This window comes from Hemicordylus capensis, chromosome 3, assembly GCF_027244095.1.
Source record: "Hemicordylus capensis ecotype Gifberg chromosome 3, rHemCap1.1.pri, whole genome shotgun sequence".
Classification (NCBI taxonomy): domain Eukaryota; kingdom Metazoa; phylum Chordata; class Lepidosauria; order Squamata; family Cordylidae; genus Hemicordylus; species Hemicordylus capensis.
Window position 1 is genome coordinate 150,483,711 of NC_069659.1, and position 21,753 is coordinate 150,505,463.

Genomic DNA, 21,753 nt, shown 5'->3' on the forward strand with positions numbered 1-21,753 from the left:
TAATATTACAGTGCCCTTATACAAAACTATGGTGCAGCCACACTTGGAGTACTGCGTACAATTCTGGTCACCAGATCTAAAAAAGGACACTGTAGAACTGGAAAAGGTGCAGAAGAGGGCAACCAAGATGATCAGGGGTCTACAGCACCTTTCTTATGAGACAAGGCTACAACACCTGGGGCTTTTTAAGTTTAGAAAAAAGACGACTGCGGGGAGACATGGTAGAGGTCTATAAAATCATGCACAGTGTGGAGAAAGTGGACAGAGAGAAATTCTTCTCCCTCTCACATAACACTAGAACCAGGGGTCATCCCATGAGATTGATTGCCGGGAAATCTAGGACCAACAAACGGAAGTACTCTTTCACACAACGCATAATCAACTTGTGGAATTCTCTGCCACGAGATGTGGTGACAGCCAACAACCTGGATGGCTTTAAGAGGAGTTTAGATAACTTCATGGAGGAGAGGTCTATCATCAGCTACTAGTCGGAGGGCTATAGGACACCTCCAGCCTCAAAGGCAGGATGCCTCTGAGTACCAGTTGCAGGGGAGTAACAGCAGGAGAGAGGGCATGCCCTCAACTCCTGCTGTAGGCTTCCAGTGTCATCTGGTGGGCCACTGTGTGAAACAAGATGTTAGACTAGATGGGCCTTGGGCCTGATCCAGCAAGTCTGTTCTTATGTTCTTATGACTGGATTTAGCTGCATCTCCATTCTACAAATATTGTTATATACACCTTTCCAAAATGCATCTATAGACACACACAATGAAGCTATTCACACGCGCAGACAAAGAAGCGCAGCCCAGTTTTGCCTGTGCATGTGTACCACCAGGATTGGGGCCAATCCCGGCAGCACCTCGGCAGTAAACCTGCCTAGGCAGCTACCCTCCAAAATGAGGTTAGGGCTTCCTCCCCACTAACCCTCTTCTCTTTTCTCACTGCTCATAGGAACATAGGAAACATAGGAAACTGTCATATACTGAGTCAGACCATTGGTCTATCTAGCTCACTATTGTCTTCACAGACTGGCAGCGGCTTCTCCAAGGTTGCAGGCAGGAATCTCTCTCAGCTCTATATTGGAGAAGCCAGGGAGGGAACTTGAAGCCTTCTGTTCTTCCCAGAGCGGCTTCATCCCCTGAGGAGAATATCTTGCAGTGCTCACACATCAAGTCTCCCATTCAGATGCAACCAGGGCAGACCCTGCTTAGCTATGAGGACAAGTCATGCTTGCTACCACAAGACCAGCTCTCCTCTCCAGATGATGATGATTGATGGTCATTTGGGTTGTTCTTATTTCCTTTCTTGCATTTGTTTGCCATAATGAATACCCCTGCTAACTTGGCAAAGAGGCACCTTTTAATGTGGCGATTCTCTTTATTTAGCAGGGGGAGAGTAACTGGCCCTATCTACCCCCAGCACAGTACCTCCAGTGACTATTGCTGGTGTCTGTCTTGTGTTTTGTTTTTTTAGATTGTGAGCATTTTGGGGACAGGGAGCCATCTTATTTATTTGTTATTTCTCTGTGTAAACCGCCCTGAGCCATTTTTGGAAGGGCGGTATAGAAATCAAATAAATAAATAATAAAATAAATAAAAAATAATTGGGATTTCTGCTTGGGAATTTCAGCCCCAGTAGGAAGGAAGTCCAGTTTTAAGGTAGGAGCTTGTGAACAGTGCTGCTAACTTGACACCATTAGTTAGAGACAATTAAGAACAGGTTCATAGATTTTTAAAAGCCTAAGTATTCTCCAGCCTCCCTTGGGTGAACAAGGTAAGTGAGAGGATGGTGGCTGATCAACTCTAGGCAGTTTTGTAAAATATTGATTATCTAGATCAGGGTTTCTTAACCTTGGGACCCCAGATGTTGTTGGACAACTCCCAGAATCCCCAGACATGGCCTTTCTGGCTGAGGATTCTGAGAGTTGTAGTCCAACAACATCTGGGGGCCCAAGGTTAAGAAACCCTGATCTAGATCCATTTCAAACTGGCTTTAGATCAGGCCATGGAGTGGAGACAGCCTTGGTCAGCCTGATGGATGACGTCTACCAAGGAATGGACAGAGGGAGTGTGACCCTGTTGGTTCTTTCTGTGGCTTTCGTTATTATCAACCATGGTATCCTTCTGGATCGTGGTGCCAGCGTGGTGTAGTGGTTAGAGTGCTGGACTAGGACCAGGGAGACCCAAGTTCAAATCCCCATTCAGCCATGATACTTGCTGGGTGACTCTGGGCCAGTCACTTCTCTCTCAGCCTAACCTACTTCACAGGGTTGTTTTGAGGAGAAACTTATGTATATAGTACACCACTCTGGGCTCCTTGGAGGAAGAGCAGGATATAAAATGTAACATTAAATTAAAATTAAAAAATTAAATTAAAATCATCTGGAGAATTTGGGAATAGGTGGTACTACTTTGCAGTGGTTCCAGTCATATCTCTCTGGTAGATTCCAGATGGTGTCGCTCAGAGATAGTTGCTCTCTGAAACGAGAACTATTGTATGCTGTCCCTCAGGGTTCCATCCTATCTCCCATGCTTTCCAACATCTACATGAAACCGCTGGGTGAAATCATCAGAAGTTTGGGAGCAGGGTGTTATCAATATGCTGACGATGCCCAAATCTATTTCTCCATGACATCATAATCAAGAAATGGCATAACCCCCTTAAATGCCTGCCTACAGGCAGTAATGGACTTGATGAGGGTTTATAAATTGAAGCTGAATCCAAGTAAGATGGAGGTACTCTTTGTAAGGAGTCATACTTTGAGAGACGTGATATATCTTCCTGTTCTAGATGGCATTGCACTCCCCCGAAGGTACAGGTATGTAGCTTGAGAGTGCTTCTGGACCCAGGCCTCACTCTGGTTTCTCAGGTTGAGGCTATGGCCAGGAGCACTTTCTATCAACTTTAGTTGATATGACAAATGTGTCTGTTCCTTGAAGATAATGATCTCAGTACTGTGTTTCAGTCTCTGGTAACCTCTATGCTTATATACTGCAATGTGCTCTACATGGGGTTGCCTTTGTATGTGGTTTGGAAACCTCAATTGGTCCAAAATGCAGTGGCTAGATTGGTATCCGGGGTTTCTCAGAGCTACCATATTATGCCTGTTTTACAGCAATTGCATTGGATGCCAATAGGTTTCCAGGCAAAATTCAAAGTACTGGTAATTATCTTTAAAGCCCTAAATGGCTTAGGACCAGGTTACCTGAGAGAGGGCCTTCTTGTGCATGGTCCCCAAACATTAAGATCATTGAGAGAGGCTCGTCTCCATATGCCACCAGCCCGTCTGGTGGTGACTCATGAGTGGGCCTTCTCTGTAGTAACACCTGGGCTACGGAATGCGCTCAGAATAGACATTCCTGCTTTAACATCTTTACCAGTCTTCAAAAGAGCTCTTGACACATTTTTTTAGCCTGGCTTTTAGTAATCTTTGAATGTTTTAAATTGCTTTTTATTTTTTTTTTACTGTGTTTATTTTTGTGAAGTGCCTAGGGCCTTTGGACCCAGGCGGTATATAAATTTAATAATATAATAATTGTAATGATTATTTAAATGTGTTGCAATTTTAAATATCAGTATCATACCATCTAAAACATGTCTTTCAAATATTCATAGGCTGTATAAGTTAATCATAAAGCTATAAAACTAAGAATGACCTTGGAGGTCATTTCTGGCCATCCCAACAACATTGATACACAAGATTAAGTATTTCTTAACCTGTTTTTTTCCCATTTATGCCAAGGTCAGGTGTCAATTACCCGACTGCAGATATGCAGAACCGCAGATGTTGGATCCGAGGATAGAGAAGTTTGCCTATACTTGCTCTATGTCCAACGTTTAAACACATGTTTCTGGGGATAATATAGGTACAGTTGGACTGAAAGGTCATCTATTACATTGTGTACTCTAACTGACATCCTTACTAATGAAACATCGGTACAACAGAAGCAGCACAGGTGAAAAGTTCCAGACTAATGCTGCACCAGTCTTAGTGTGAGTGGGTGAGGAATTTCAATAACCTCTACTTCCCTCAGAAACCCTCTTTATCGCCCAAAAATATGCCCCTGAAGGTTGTATGACCCTCAGGGATATTTTGTTTGATGTCACAGTGTGCTTACTGGGAAAGGGGAGGTTGTTGAAATTTGCCTCCAACACTGAGCCAGCGATGGAGCCAAGTTAGCTGAACTTTTCAGAAGCATCAGTGCTTCTATCGTTGCACTGGTACTTCCTTAGTCAGGACAGCAGCCTGTATGTACCCATATGTGCTTTCAAGTGCTTTTTGTGTCTTCTGATCTTTCCTACATACAGTTAGTTACAAACATATTTAACACAGGATAAGAAACAAATGGTTAAATTCCTTGAGAATATACAGCTGGATAAGTGAAAGATTTCCCTTCCTCTATCACTCAGTTAGTTTACAATGTGTGTGGCTATCACAGGGAAAGTGACCAATGGGTAGTCCTGCTACGCTTGCAAATGCATTTTTAATATACTAGAGCTATATTACTGTGAACTAACTTATTCTTTATTTCTTTTAATAAAATAAGGTGATGAGTTCTTTTAAAATAAGGTGATGAATGCATTATCATAAGCTGCTGTCATTTCAACAGTGATATTAAACACAGAGACACACACAAACACAGTACAGCAAGTGGGCAGTTTGCATGCATGGGTTTGATTTAGTATACAAAGCAAAAATAAAAGAAACAAGCAGGTGGGAATGATGAAATGGAATCCCATCAAGGCATTATTTATTTTTGCAATGTGCAAACAGAACAGCAGGTTCTGTGTAGATGTATATAAAAGTGAAGTCCCTGCCCAACAAAAACAAGCACATAAAACAGTACAATTAGACAACAGCCTGAGCTAATCTTGCAAATGTCAGTGGGGATGGGGAGAGGGGAAGGAGGGATTGCTTTAAAAAGCCCTTGCAACATACATAGTTTCAGACTTTTCTTGATAGCATTTCAAAAAGGAAGCCTTAAGAAATGCAGAAGTGGGAAGAAAGCCATAATATATGGCATCAGGAAAAAAGAGGTCCTTTCATTCAAAAGTGTATTGCACACCCACTCTCCCACTTCCCATCCCCCCCCCCCGATTATTTCTTATCTGCTGCTCAGCTCCATTAACAAAAAAGTCATCAAAAAAGCACTTTCAATTTTCCATACGGTAGAGAATAAGAACAGAGGGCAAGACCACACTATAGTGCATGATACTCTAAATACAGGAAGGGGTAAGCAGCCATGGCACTCCAGCTGTTGTTGAACTACAACTCACGTCATTCCCAGCCAAAACATCAGCCCCACTGTGGCTGGGGATGATGGAGCTGAAGTTCAACAAGGTTGTCTACTCCTACTCTAATCAGAAGTAGAGATGAAAACAGTTTGTACACACAATTTGTAAGGGAGTTGCCATACCCAGAGGTATTCCAGAAAACATCCCAGATAATGCCACTCTTTGACATACATAGCTAATCGATTTAAACAGATTTAGTGCCCTCCATGAGGATAGTGGGAAGAAAGAAATAACGATCTCTTCTGTTCATGAGGCGGGGTAGAGGGAAGTTGCAGTAACACATGGAAACACAGTGGCATTATGCGCCAGCCCGCAATTTAAGATGTTGTGCTTGAATATATTACTTGCATTTTCAATCTACACTTTTTACCTATTTATACGTAAGAAAATGCAATAGTCGTCTTGATCACAGAACAAAAAGCAAAACAACACAGGATTCGATTACTCTTGTTCCTTTCTTCCATCCCATTAAAGGGCACCATTCAGTCTGGTTCGTACAAAAGCTGAATATTGAGTTGCTTACCATTTGGCATTAATCCAGATGTATTTTATTACAGAGGCTGTTCTCATAAAATCCTGATATTTCTCAATATTCCTGAAATTGTGAAAAATGGCAGAAACATGCAATGGCAAAGCCAGGAAGGTTTTAAATATGTCATGCTTGGCAGTGTGGTTACTGCCATAGACTCAAACCAGATGGGCTCCTCTCCATATGGTTAGCTGCTTGTAGAAATAGACACCCATGTGGTTCAGGAAAACAGTTCTGCAAATCTGAATTAGACACTGGCTGTGCACAGCACTGATTGGCTCCCCATGATGTCACTGAGAATTCTCTTCTTATTCCCCGGAGCAGTTTTGCGATTTGAAAGAAAGTGACCTCTTTAAAAATTAATAAAGGACAACTGAGCAGAACATACATATAAATGTTAATGTGGTACATTTTAAAGAATAAACAGGCAGGCAGACCAACTGAAGCATGTGAGTAGGGACAAGACTGACTGCTAAGCCAATATTCAGTTCACTGGTTTGCATGTCTGTCATTCTAGTTATAAAGTTTAGTTCACCCTGTAATTTAGAGACATGCTGTGGGCAATCTTTTCCCATTAAGCCTGTCTTCTCCCCATCCCTATATGCTATAGAGCAGGGCTGCAAAACTCCAGCCCTCCTGTAGATGTTCGACAACTTCCATCAAAACACAGAAGGGCAGCTAGCATTGCCCGAGCTGTGGCAAAAACCAGAGTTCCAGTAGACTGTGCAGTATGATGAGCAGAACAGCTATTAAATCTACAGCAGACTATTTAGATTAGTAGGAATGGAGAACAATAGATTCTTCTGTGTGTATTTGGCTAGCCTTGGCACACTTGTGAGGGTGATGACAAGATACATGTGGGATTGGCTTTCTCAGTGTGGTCCAATGAGGGGTGGGGGCTGTACCCTTTAACCAAAAATAACTATTTGAAGATTCTTCACCACTTATTCCAGGGGTTGACTGAAATGTAACTTCCTCTCAGGTTATGCTCACAACAATTCTCTGAGGAAGGTTAGGCTGAACGTTGCCCAAGGCCATCCAGTGAACTAATCTATATGACCAAACAAAAATGTGAATTTAGGTTTCCACATCCACACACCATTCTATCCACTATAAACAGGGTTTTTTAAAAGCGAGACAGCCCCTCTCTGTGGCTCAACAGGGGCTTGTTCTTATCCAGTAGCCACAAGGGCAGGCTCTGTCATAACTGATCCACTTCTAGCCATCTACTGATATGGCTTACATTTTTCATTTTAAAATATAAGAGCCAGAACCCAAGACAACTGGTTCTGTGAGCTCAATATGCCTTTGGACTTGTTTTTCCTCAAACAGCACTCACCCTAAACACACCACATACAAGCTCCTTTTTTAAACTGAAAAGTTATTCTTTTTGATGAAGAATTTCAAAAATATTGTGATATGCATAAAGGTCACAGGAAAAAATGTTTAAAATCTCACTAAGGTAAAGTTGTGCCGTCGAGTTGGTGTCGACTCCTGGCAACCACAGAGCCATGTGGTTTTCTTTGGTAGAATACAAGAAGGGTTTACCATTGCCATCTCCCACACAGTATGGGATTATGCCTTTCAGCATCTTCCTATATCGCTGTTGCCTAATATAGGTATTTCCCATAGTCTGGGAAACATACCAGCGGGGATTCAAATCAGCAACCTCTTGCTCCCTAGGCAAGTTACTTCTCTGCTGCGCCATCCCACTAGTTGCATATAAACCTTTCTATGTAAACCCTAATGTAGTTATTTGGATTCTGACCAAAGTGTTTTGTTAATCACAGATAATGGACTTTGGCTCAGGCCATAATACTTCATACCTTTGAGTTCTGTACAATAGCAAGGCCACATTAAGTATAGGCAGAGTTCTCTTTGGAACCATTCACAAACAGAAACCTGATTTTTATTTTGGCTTTTGTATCATCAGTTTTGGACTAGAAAGCAAGATCTCCTTCTGTACTTATGGTAGCTATTTTACTGTTTTCTTTCATGAGTATTGTTTGAAAAGTATAAAATAAGAAATATAGAAAAATAAATCAATCAATGTCATTCTAAACTACACAACTAAATGTGACCAGGAAATAAACAACATAACTTCAAAAAAAAAAAAAAAAAAGATCTTGCCATCAGTTCTGACAACAGATGCTTTTCACATCCTTCCCATGGCACTACATGTTCCTAAAAAAAATTGGTTTTTAGTGAGAATAGCTAACCTTTGCCAACTTTCCAACCCTAACTTTGGTCCTTGGGACTGAAAGGACAAGTTTCCTGGCACGATAGGAAAGATCTAACACATCAAACAATGTTCTATTTTTCACTGTCACAGCATACACTGAATAGTGGCGAATGAGGACATGTGTTCCTACAGTTGATCACTGGATTGCACAGCAACACTGTTCAGCATGACCTACTATGGTCCAGACTACTATAAGCCATGACTGACTTCAAATCCAAGCTGCTGCAATATTAAACCCTTGCTAACTCAGTCAAAAAGCACCTAATTAAGTGGTGGTTCTCTCATACTTAGCAGGGGAAGAACAACTGTCCCTATGCGTGTAGCACAGCATTTCCTCCCAGCAGTTGTTTGCCGGTGTCTCCCTTTTGTCTAGATTTTAGACTGTGAGCCCTTTTGGGACAGGTAACCATCTTTTCATTTTGTTTCCATTTGTGGGGGGGACTATGTAAACCATGTAAAGAACTTTACTGAAAAGAGGTATAGAACTATATTCTTATTTTATCATCATCATCAACAACCAGTCTTGAACCACAAAGATTTGTTTTTACCTATAGCAGAGCAAACTGTAGACTGAGCTGCAACAGCTAAACTGACATATTATTCTTGGCAACAGGATGGAGCTAACTAGCTTTGACTCTGGTCAGGGAAGCCACCCAAGCATTTATCTTCAGAAAAGCCATATATGGGATTGCACAGGCTTTCCATTGGCCCCAACAACTGATAAGGCTGCTAGGATGCCCTCGAGCAGACTGTCAGCAGCCCCACCTGTAGCAGCACAGTTCAGATACCTAAATGCAGTAACACCGTGCTGCACCAGGGCAGGCAACCACCACTGGTGCTATACTGCACTAACGGCTGGGTCCCCCCAAGGTTTCCTAGCACCAATTATGTCCATGCCATGCACCAGCTTTTGGGCTCTCAAGCCAAATCCTAATCACTCCAGCAGCAGTGTTCCAAACAATAAGGTCAGGATAAATGCAACCATTCAGGTACCACTCACCTGTCTGAAGAACCTAGAAAGACTATCTAGTGTTAACTTCAGTGAAGTTCAATTTAAAACTATCTCAGTTCACAAACACACAATTTATAAAGGGGTCCAAGGATATCTGTTCAATTTGCTTAAGTTAAGTGACTTGTGGTGAAACTCTTAAATTTTTTTTTAAAAGGTCTGAGGGTGCAGAGAGAGCTATAACAACCACCACCAGGCACACAGAAATGTGCTACTGACATCTAGGAATGCAAAATATTTATTCAGCCCTGTGAAGGGCTGATATCTAAAAATACGATGCTGGGATCTAAGAATTTGAAACATTTCCCCAGCCCTCTTGCAGGCATTTTAAAAAATCCGATGGAGTAGAGAAACAACACAGAGATAAAATAATCAGACTAATAACAAAAAAAGTGTGCAAGTTTTAAATGAAAGAGTCTGTATGCAACACACAAACACATATTCAGTAAAGAAATCAAGCTGATAAAGACTTCAGGGGACTGAAGAGGTAAGAGAAAGTAATGGGAGAGAAACAATCAATGGCCAGATGTAGAAATCAAGACCACACCCCCACAAAAAATACAGAGGGGGGAAATTAAGCTGAAAAACTATTATTAGGCTTCCCAAAAATAGTACCGTATTTTACGGACTATAAGACGCTACAGAATATAAGACGCACCTTAATTTTAATCCAGTTTTTCAGAGTTTTAACATATTAAACTGTTAAAACATATAAGACGCTCCTGAATTTTGGCGGATATTTTTCAAGGAAAAAAGTGAGTCTTATAGTCCATAAAATACGGTACCCAGTTTTTAAAACCCAGGCATATTAAAAATACATTTAATAAGAACAACATGGATAAGGGGGGAAAAATACAAAACCAGGCAGCAAATTCAACTGGAGAAAAGCCACTGAATGGGCTGGCTGAGATGTAGGTCACTTGAGAGAAAGGCAGCAGCAGAAAGAAATGAAAACACATGGCTTCTGCTTTCTCCTGTCACATTACTCAGGTTTTTCTATCTGGCATCAGGCTACTGAAACACAGACTGGCACAAGCCTCAGCAGAACATTTGCTATTTGTACTGTAACAGTGACACTGTTTTGCAAATTCTGAGAAGCAAGAGCGCCTTTCCTGTTGAAGATTGCTTCGCGACCACCTTTTCCATCTCCCCCTCCCCACACAGACTGCCATATAAACCAGCCTCTCATCTGCAATATGCTTCCTATTAAATGAGAGCTGATTTTACAATGACCTGATTTACAGGATGCTGTGCTTGTATAAAGGCCAATGTCGGCAACAGCCACCACTTGCCCATAGACATGGCCACAGCCACTCCAAAAGGTAATCAACCTTTTTTTTCCTTTTGCGTTACAAAGAAATGCATATGCACTAAGCATGTGAACATTCTGCCATAATATCACTGCATGTTCCTGCATTATGCGTTATAAGGTGATAGCTGCACATCTACCACCACCCAGCACATGGAGCTCATGCATGTCTTCTGCAATTTGCACATCTCAGTGAAAAGATGTCCAACTTTTCTTGTACAAGCAACACAGAAGCACTAAGCAGGGAAGTACAAGTAACTCTCAATTCCTCTTCCCCAAATTGTTCCCAATTATGCAAGGTTGCTTTCGCTTTTCAGTTATATTTACATAAGTATATACAAACAGCCTTGCAGCATTAGGCCCAAGGCCCATCTAGTCCAGCATCCTGTTTCACACAGTGGCCCACCAGATGCCTCTGGGAAGCGCACAGGCAAGAAATGAAGGCATGCCCTCTGAAGAAAGCCCTCTCTCCTGCTGTTACTTCCCTGCAACTGGTATTTAGAGGCATTCTGCCTCTGAGTGTGGAGGCAGCCTACAGAAATCTAGCTGACACTGAACACTGAAATGAATGCATGCATAAACTTGAACATGCAAATTACATTGCTGTAAATGTATGTGATTGGCATCTTTGTCATTGTCTGAAGCCAGACTTCCCCTTCTCCAACTAACTCAGTGAGGCTATTCACACGATGGGAAAAAATCGGGCTAGTGGAGGCTAGCTTGATTTTCTCCCATCATGTGAACCACCGGGCTCGGCTGTGAGCCCGGTGGTTCTTCAGCGGGTAACCTGCTGAACTACCCCTGCCCTTAAACCAGGTTTGCAGAGTGAGCGCTCCACAAACCCGTTTTTTTTTACTCGTGTGTTGCTGTGGCAACTCATGAGTAGACCCCCGACCAGAGGGCTAAAAGGTCTCTCCAGCATGCCCTGTGCACTCGCACAGGGCATGCTGGCGCTGTCAGGGGCCGCGCGGCCCCCGATTCCCCCAGCCCCTGCTGGCTCTGTAACGGAGCCAGCAGTCATATGGGTGGCCAATCCAGACACCCAGGGCTGCCGCCCTGTTCATCTGTGGGTAGAGCGGGCTAAGCCCACTCTCCCAGCTAACCCCTTCACGGATAACGAGAAGAGCCTCAGTGACAGAGTAAGAAGGTTAACTGCAAGGAGTTCAAGAAAAGGTGGGGAGGGAAGTGTGATAGTGGCTGCATTTAGATATATTCTCAAATCCACCAAACTCTGGTGTGGAGGATCAGGAACGAGGTCTATATTTGTGCACCTTTTGGGTATTCAGCTTAGTAGAACTTTCCAGTTTCACCAAACCACAGTTGGACATTATATTCAAACCAGCAAAATGTGGTTTGAGAAAATCCTCCAAACCATGATTATAAACTAGTACGATCCTAGTTTGCAAGGCTCACTCAAACCACAGTTTGCTGGTTTGGACATAACAGCCAACTATGGTTCGAGCAAACCTGAGGGTTATGCAGCCCCCAAGGACACATTCTTGCATGGTAAAGACTGCTTTGGGGGAAAGGAGAGATAAGTGAAAATTACCTCCTCACCGCACACCCCATGTGCAGGAACCTGTGCAGTAGGAATCTGGATTACTAAATGCTGTGGAGGCACTCTGCATGCAGAGCCTCTGCAGCATTTGTCAGGATACCAGCCAGTGGTGCTTCTCACCATAATAAGGTCTAGCATAGCCCTTCTACGGGCTTTGGAAGAACACTGAAGAGGATGATTGTGGGAACCAACCTGGGAAAATTTTAAAGATATCTAATATTTTAATTTGGATTCCCTTTTATACAATTTGTTTCAGATAATGCAGCATCCAATGCACTTAGAAGTTAAACTAGTCATTATTAGCTTATGTTTTCTCATTCTGGAGAAAACCTTAATATTTTAAAACATGGGACATAGTGTCTATGCATTTCAACAAGAGACAATCTAATTATATTTCAGTTAAAACCAGTCTTTCAAAAGTCTATGACAAGGGGGTACTACTGGGAATTAAAACTACTGCAGTTCCTAGATGTGAAAGGAAAATGTCACTGACTTTCTTCTTAATTTCACAAGACTAGGCTTGGCTGATGATACTACTCAGTGAATATGTAAATGTCCTACTTTCCATTGGGAATAGTTTTGACAGTGATGGCCACATAATTTCAGGCAGAGAGAATAAAGCCTTAGAATGATGAATAGCTGACACTTGACCTGCTGTTCATTTCCAAAGTTGGAGGGAAAGGCAACTTTCACGTAGCAGTTAAGGCAAGCACAGAAAGCTTAAAACTGTTGCTTTGTTGTTTCTGCCCAGCCTCCATTTCTGATGCTTCTCCCAGACTTGTATATTGAAAGTTTTATAAGATAAAATCACTATAAGGCCCATCTACATTACAGAGGGGGAGGCTGGGGGCGGAAGAGACAAATGCTTTGAGCAAAGACAGTTGTAAACTAGGAATTTTGTTTGAACAGAAAGTAATGGGCACTTCATATGAATGAAATATATTTCCAGTCCTGTGGTCGGCATTTTTAACATTTCTGGGTGCCAGCATACCACCATTATAAAACCACATGATATCTATCCTTCTGATGCATGACCCACATTAGCTCGTGGATGAAGGGCTTGGTATGAAGCAAACATTACTGAAGCCTTGGAAAATTGAGGGGTGAGGAAAGGGAATAGGAGGAGAGGTTGGGGACCTATGGCAGAGCATCACCACAACAAAGAGCATCTCATCCAACACATATCCACAATCAAATCTCAATAAACTATATATCGAGCCCTTTTTCACAAGCAGGGAGAAAGGGCAAGAGGGCTAGTGGGGAGGAAACCTTAAAAAGCTTAACTCCCCACAGACAATCAGGTTCTTCCCTTTGGGCGGGCAGATTGCCCACCCAGATGATTACTGGTTGCTGCCAATAGCTCCAAGGATCGGGGTGCCAGACGCATTGTCCCACGCCACCCTGCCCCCTGGAGCTCCTATGATGTACTGCTCAATTTCACAGTGCATTATGGGGAGTCCCCCTATCCTCCCCTCCCCAAAGCCAACCGGGAGCCTCGGAGTCGGCCAGCCATGGCTGCAAGCAGCCACGGCTGGTAGATGATAGTAGAAACAGGCATTCGCCCTCCTAACCTCATTTTGGAGGGTGGCTCTGTAGGGAGGTTTGCCATGGCAGCAGGACTGGGCCCGATTCTGGCGTTAAACATGTGTGTGCAAAACCAGACCGGGCTTCCTTAACCCGGTTTTGCATGTGCGTGTGAATAGCTTCATCATCATTTAACAAGTTACACAGAGTTAGCCATAGGCTAATGTATATTTGTACAGAAGGACAAGTAATTAATCAGAGCATGACTGCATCAGAGGCTAACAAGTAACTTTCTCTCAAATTCTGCTATAAACCCATGAAAACAATTTTAAAACTACCCATTTCTGACAAGAAAAGAAAAACGACCACCAGTACTATACGATTTAACATCTCCCAAAGTCTTAATAAAAGGAGGAAACCTTGACCACTTGTAATGTATCATCATCCTAGTTCCAATCAAATCAATGTCAGCAAGTCTGTGGAGCGTAGTACAGTCTGTGAAGAAGGTATTAGTTAAACATGGCTTCATGCATTAAATCTTAGCATGAGAGAGTCACTGCTCGCACTCTGGAGACAAGCTAGTCACTGAACTGGGATACAAGTAAATAGCTAAGCAGAGAAGTACAGTCTCAAAGCAGCTCAAACCATGCATGAGCAACAAATTGCTCAGACCGAAGAGCCAGGCCTAAGTCAGCAGAATTATAAGACCAAGTGTAGTTCCATTGGCCCATTCTGTCGCCTGACCTCTGCCAAGGTTCAAATAGCACGGTAGAACAGAGAGTAAGATGCCTGGATTCTGCTGTCAGAATCCCCAACTTAAGTCTCCTTAGTGCCTCACAGATAAAGCCCATTCACACGACCAGGCAGGCTGCGGGGGAAGGCAAAGTCCAACTTACCTTCCCCCCAGATGATCAAAGAAATGCTTCTGTAAGCATGACCCACACTCCCAGAATGATCCACGCCACTTCAAGCAGTGCAGATCTCCAGAGGACGGGACAATGTGTTCCAGATATTGCACAATGCACCATGCTACAAGCGCAGTCCAGTGGGCAAGGCACCCATTTTTGTGTGCGCTCGGGCTGCAAGCAGCCGGAGTACACACACAATCCTGGTGGGCGGGCAGCACTGAGATCTGCACAGACCCCCGCACTGCACACAAGCAGCCTAACCCAGGCCGGGCTGTCCTAGCCTGAGTTAGGCTGCTTGTGAGAACAGCCTTATAGATTAAAGTCAGTTCAACGTAACAGTCTTTTCTGTTCACTTTCTCTGTGCAACACTGCTGCCTGCCACACATGTGGGAGGTCCCGAACACCAGCATTCTGTTGTTGTCTGCCTGTAATTAATTTGGGAAATACTCTGAAATATCAGGACCTAATTATATTAAATCTCAGTGGCTGATGTCCCCTAGCATAATAAAGCAACATGTGCATATCACAAAATGGATTTAAGGGATTTTGACAAAATATCCTGGGTCAAGAATGCAGACAGTTGCCTGAATGAGGCTACTGGTCCATGTGCAAAGCTTTTGCTTTCTCACTGAACTATGTTCTCCTCCCTTAGTGAGCTATATGGTTTAGATCTCAAGGAGTGATGTATAAATATGGTGGGAAATTACAAAAGGCCCTATCATGGGTGTTTTTTCTGTTTGCTTCTGTAGTTGTAGTAATGGTGCTGTGGCATGGCGTGAGAGGCCCAGGCTCCAGTCCTGCTTTGCTTTATATTTAGAATTTATTATTATGATCAGGACATCCAGAAGGTGGGCTTTAGCTTTTAAAGGCCAGTCATCTTCCCAGGGTAGAATCTGAACTCACATCTCCCATTACACTGCCCTTTCCTGCTGAGTTACCAGGAACTCAGTGCTCAGCAGTGCAGGCTTAATGTAATAACTTGCAATCTTCTTTATCCATTCATCTACCTTACCTCTCCTAGCAAAAATTTTGTTCCCCTTGCACAGACATCAATATAAATTTGCAGTGTGCAGTTTATTCGTACGGCCAGTTTTGGAATCATCAGCAATGTTACTGAACCTTTCTCCTGTGAAAGCTTTGCCACTGTCAACTAACATTGAATGTATTCAGTTTTATGTAAGTGACATGTATTCACATAATAGATTAGAGTGATCCCAGTGTGACATTCCTATGTTACAGTGTGTTGCCTAGTGCCTTCCCTGCAAGACTAATATGGGTGCATCAGCAAGTGACATATGATTGCTGAGGATCCAGGGGCACCAAGGAAGTATCTGACAGTGTTGCCACATTAGCTTTCGTTTCTGCAGCTACTGTTGTGCTGTTGACTTTGCTGCTGGCTGAGCACAGGATCAAGATTAGATTATGTTTGCATTAGTGGCCGACGCTATAGTTGGACTATAGGATCACCGTGCCCATGTTCCAAAATGACAAGAATTGCATTAAAAAGACAACAGCACTACAAAAGCAAATCCCTGTTTGAAACAGATGGAAAGTCAATCCTATAAGGCCGATCAACTGCCCTCAGGTCACATTGTAAGCCAGCAACAGAAAGTGAAAGAGTGCAATTGTAAAGTTTCAGACATCCAGAACCAATGCTTACCCAGAAAATCAACACAGACTGAAATTTTCAAACATTATATAAGACTGTTAAGAAAGAGCAAATCAGTTTTTTATAATACATTTCACCATATATGATGCATATTAAGGAAAGACCATACCTGCAGTTATGCTATTACATCATTCATCTTATTTAGATATAAATAGTAATTGAAGGATCTTCTTGTGCAGACACAGTTGCAGTCTCAGTGAGGGGATGGCAAGGAGGAGAGGACTTTACTCCAGGCAAAGACCTCTTGGGCATGCAGAAAAGTATTCAGGGTAAAGACTATACCCTTGCAGATGCAAGATTCTATCCCATTCATGCTAACAGAATTTAATTAGCTTATCCCCCAGTATTGTGGTTTAGCTGGTTTGTATTGAGAGTACTTGGATGTTAAGTAGAAGAAAGCATGATGCAGTAGCAGCCCAAAATGTTAACTGTTTTTAAACATTCTGTGAATGTAGAGCAAAAATAGTTAACTTTATTCTGATCACAGTTTAAAACCATGGGCATAATTTTTAAAAAATTACAAACAAATACAAAAGTACTTTTGTTCACTGTAAAACAGTGACCAGTCAGCAATGAACCAAACTCAGAATATCATCTTACCGGAACTTCAAAAGCTTCCTGCATATCATCCAGCATCTGGATTTTGATAGAAATAAGTTTTCCTGTAGGTGTCACTGGTAGTTTTTGTCCATGTTCCAAAGTACTGATCCCAGCATTCTCCTGAACTCCTAACCGGGATCCTGCTGTTGGCTTCTGCTCCACTTCACCCATGTTTGGAATAACAAGCTTCTATTTCTGATAGAGGGAGAAACAAACAAACAAACAAAACCATGAGGTAACATTATTTAAAGGTACTCATAGGAAACAAAGGATGCAAGAATTTATCATACTGTGAAACTGTACTTCCAATAATATAAAGCATTCCTTTTCCTTTAGAATACTAAGGGCATATGCCCAATGCTTTTCCACAAACATGTGTGAACTTTACATACAAGGGTGTTTCAATCACCTCACATTTCTATTTGATTTTCTGAATTGTACTAGCTAAATATTAAAACTTCTAAAATCTGCTGACATTTTAGATGATGAAATTAACAGGAGTAGGTACTTGAATATCACTGCTTTAAAAAATACTCAGTAAATCTCCCTGTATGCCAAAAGCAGGAAAGATCAAGAAAATATATAGCCTAGAGACCTTCGGGATTCCATGAAATTCTTGTGCAGATGTGTATGCCAAATACACATTGAGCCCTTTCTCATGATCGTGTGAGAGGGCTTCTGGGTGGGCGGCGGGGAAGGCAGCCGAAGCTAGCCTTCGCTGCAGATGATCTGGATGCTGGGTCTGGGAGGGTCAAGGCATGCAATCCCGCATGCCCACATGTGCCACTGCTCCCCCTGGCTGCACAGAGGTGCAGGGGTCAGGATGTATCGTCCCAGCCACCGGAACTCCCACAATACCCCCAGCGACCGACAGGCGCCCATCAATGTTGCAGCATCGGCTGAAAGCAGCCGGCAATGCACATCATCAGGAAAATGGGGCTAAGGGAGCACTCACTGCTTTGACATCATTTACAGGTGAAACTCGAAAAATTAGAATATCATGCAAAAGTTCATTAATTTCAGTAATGCAAATTAAAAGGTGAAACTGATATATGAGATAGACGCATTACATGCAAAGCGAGATAAGTCAAGCCTTAATTTGTTATAATTGTGATGATCATGGCGTACAGCTCATGAGAACCCCAAATCCACAATCTCAGAAAATTAGAATATTACATGAAACCAATAAAACAAGGATTGTAAATAGAACAATATCGGACCTCTGAAAAGTATAAGCATGCATATGTATTCAGTACTTGGTTTGGGCCCCTTTTGCAGCAATTACTGCCTCAATGCGGCATGGCATGGATGCTATCAGCCTGTGGCACTGATGAGGTGTTATGGAAGACCAGGATGCTTCAATAGCGGCCTTCAGCTCTTCTGCATTGTTTGGTCTCATGTCTCTCATCCTTCTCTTGGCAATGCCCCATAGATTCTCTATGGGGTTCAGGTCAGGCGAGTTTGCTGGCCAATCAAGCACAGTAATCCCATGGTCACGGAACCAGGTTTTGGTACTTTTGGCAGTGTGGGCAGGTGCCAAGTCCTGCTGGAAAATGAAGTCAGCATCCCCATACAGCTCGTCTGCGGAAGGAAGCATGAAGTGCTCCAAAATCTTCTGATAGACGGCTGCGTTGACCCTGGACTTAATGAAGCACAGTGGACCAACACCAGCAGATGACATGGCTCCCCAAATCAACACAGACTGTGGAAACTTCACACTGGACTTCAAGCATCTTGCATTGTGTGCCTCTCCATTCTTCCTCCAGACTCTGGGTCCTTGGTTTCCAAATGAGATGCAAAAGTTGCTCTCATCAGAAAAGAGGACTTTGGACCACTGAGCAACAGACCAGTTCTTTTTTTCTTGAGCCCAGCTAAGACGCTTCTGACGTTGTTTGTTGTTCAGGAGCGGCTTGACAAGAGGAATACGACATTTGAAGCCCATGTCCAGGATCCGTCTGTGTGTGGTGGCTCTTGATGCACTAACTCCAGCCTCAGTCCACTCCTTGTGAAAGTCCACAACACTTTTGAATGGCCTTTTCCTGACAATCCTCTCCAGGCTGCGGTCATCCCTGCTGCTTGTGCACCTTTTTCTTCCACACTTTCCCCTTCCACATAACTTTCTATTAATGTGCTTTGATACAGCATTTTGGGAACATCCAACTTCTTTTGCAATTACCTTTTGACGCTTTCCCTCCTTATGGAGGGTGTCAATGATGGTTTTCTGCACAACTGTCAAGTCAGCAGTCTTTCCCATGATTGTGATTCCTAATGAACCAGACTGAGAGACCATTTAAAGGCTCAGGAACCCTTTGCAGGTGTTATGGATTGATTAGCTGACTGGAGTGGGACACCTGGAGCCTAGACTGTTGAACCTTTTCACAATATTCTAATTTTCTGGGATTGTGGATTTGGGGTTCTCATGAGCTGTACGCCATGATCATCACAATTATAACAAATTAAGGCTTAACTTATCTCGCTTTGCATGTAATGTGTCTATCTCATATATCAGTTTCACCTTTTAATTTGCATAACTGAAATTAATGAACTTTTGCACGATATTCTAATTTTTCGAGTTTCACCTGTAGTAGGTAGGTTTGCCACCGAATCACCGCCAGGACTGGGTGCAATCCCAGTGGCTCTCACATGCATCCAAGAGCAGGCTTGCAGTCAGATATATATGCACACCCTCTTAAACTTACACATCACAGGGATGGGCGGATGGTGGCCACGCCAGCTGGCCAGCAGGCCATGAGGGAAAGCGGCAGCCAGGCCAGCCGGCGGGCAGTGAGGGAAAGCGGTGGTGGGCAGGCGGCGAGGGAAAGCGCCGCCGGAGGGCAAGGAGAGAAAGCATACTGGGAGGGGTAGAACCGAATGGGGCTGAAGGGAGGGGAGAGAATGGACTGGGGCTGAATACAAAATGAAGGGGGTGGTAGAGACAGGTAGAACTAGGGGCACAGATGCTCTGCGCCAGATCAGCTAGTATGAAATATTGCTCCTTTCTATGCAGTATTAGAAGCAAGTTGTGAGGTGAAACCATTGCTAAACACAAGATTAGTTCCTTATACAGTCGTCCTTTGCTAACTGCAAGGGTTCTGTTCATAGCTGGAAAAATCGTGGTTGGCAAGACTATGTATCAATGAAAACTGGGGTTAGGGGAACCGTCGTAGTGTATGCAGCTCAAAAACAAAGAGAAATCATTTGAGAATCACTAAAAATCACTAATCTTAGCACATTTACTTAGGAGACATCCTGCTGTTGAAATGAATGTGACTTGCTCTTTAGTAATTGTATGTATGGTAGTGTGCAGCCAGAGTCTATGCAAGTTGACATGGACACTGCACATACTCAAGTCACATTCGGCGAGACCACCATTTGTGCGTCCTCAAAGCCTCATTAGACGAATCTGCGGTTGGTGAGGGACAACTGTATGTCACTTTTTTATCATGAACAACTAAGCATATGTAAAGGCAGAAAGCAGGAATATATATAGCATTATGATAAGAATGTAAACTGGATTTATTATAGAATCTTATGAAAGATCAATGTACCTTATCATATGAAGAACTGACTGAAGCTAAGGAAGGTCAAAGACAAGTAAGGTTTCATTACCTTCATGCCAGACAAACTATTCTATCACTGGACAAGAAAGATGAAAGAGTAAGAGAGATAATCCTCTTTGAATTACTAAATGGTGCTGGAAACCTCACAAAACTGGTCAGATATTTGTTATTGCTAAAATTTAATAAGTAATCCTGAAAATTTATTTAAAAATGAGGAAAACACATATATGAAGAGGTACAAATGTTGAGTGGACTTGGATCTGGATGAACATACCAGTTAGATTAATGTCAGCTGCTTTAGACATTCTCTTAAAAAAATACAGATTCAACTGTATTTAACTCTACATAAATAAAACCAAATGTATAGCTGAACTCAGGATATTTGTTGTGATGCCAAACCGATCATGCAAATTCATCTGATTTGGACATGTTCAGTACTTTTGGACTGGTATCTAGGACATGGCTGTAGCTTCTAAATTACTATAATCTGGGACATGGCTGTAGCTTCTAAATTATTAAAAAAATTCATAATGGATGAACAGATTATTTGAAAAATGGACCTATTTGTCATGCACTGAAAAGTCTCAAGACAATGTTCAATCATATGTCTTTCTCCCCCTTACAATGAAGATATTTGGATGATCTTTTGGGGGAACTGTATATCTGTATAGGTATATATTATGTAGATATTATTAGTAGTAAAGTTTTTTGGTGGGGGGAGATAGAGCTAAGCAGTAAGGAGGAAAGATCTCCACTTTTCCCTATTGCAATAAGAGTTAAAGTCAAATTATGTTTGGCAAGTTCACTTAGATTCCAAGAAGTAACATGTATAAGAACTGTATGGCACCAAGAGAGCTACTATTGTATAAAAACATCAATTAATTCTGCCAATCTCCAGCTCTTCGATTGTAAGAATTTTCTCAATAGCCACTCAATACTGAGGCAAGGCTAATCCCAGAACAAGTTGGCTGAATGTAGCAGGAATTGGACAAATACTGCTAGATATTGACACAACATAATTAGTTCTGAAAAGCTAATAGGAAAGTAACAACATCATTTTGAAAGAACACATTCCTGTATGGCCTTTTACTTAGATTACAGAAAACTAAGGATTGTATACTTCAATGGAAACTCAAGTATTCTAATTAGTTTACTGGTCTTAACTTTAAATGAATTGCTACTTGAATTTCCAATTGCTCTGCAGTCTCACATTCTTTCTATTCTCCCAGGAAAGAACAATTGTTGAGATGATGCAACAGAGCATGACTTTTCATTAATTGTCTTGCTTTACAATTTGATACATAATACAAGGGTCATTAGTTTGATTTGTCAAATCACATGCATCATCTCAAAGTTTTATTTCACTTTTTTCCTTTGTTATTTTGACAGACTGTGTTTCAGACCAAGCCTGCTGCTACTGTCTAGTTGGGTAATTGCCTTTCCATCCCTCATGCATTTATGCTCCGATCAATGATCATTAACAAGCATGCAACAAAACAGAAGGAACAGGAATGTTACTTTCTGGATGAACAAACATACACTAATGATAG

The 21,753-nt window shown here is 42.2% G+C and overlaps 1 protein-coding gene across 4 annotated transcripts in view; it reads right to left on the bottom strand.

Annotated features, from left to right (window-relative positions):
* The window catches only part of FARP1 (FERM, ARH/RhoGEF and pleckstrin domain protein 1), a 268,168-nt gene that overhangs the window by 190,630 nt on the left and 55,785 nt on the right, over positions 1 to 21,753 (bottom strand). For all 4 annotated transcript variants that reach the window (XM_053311099.1, XM_053311101.1, XM_053311100.1 and 1 more), the window contains one exon: positions 16,644 to 16,838. In XM_053311099.1, coding sequence (XP_053167074.1) covers positions 16,644 to 16,814 — 171 coding nt within the window. In that variant the 5' untranslated portion in view covers positions 16,815 to 16,838. The remainder of the gene's footprint in view (positions 1 to 16,643; positions 16,839 to 21,753) is intronic.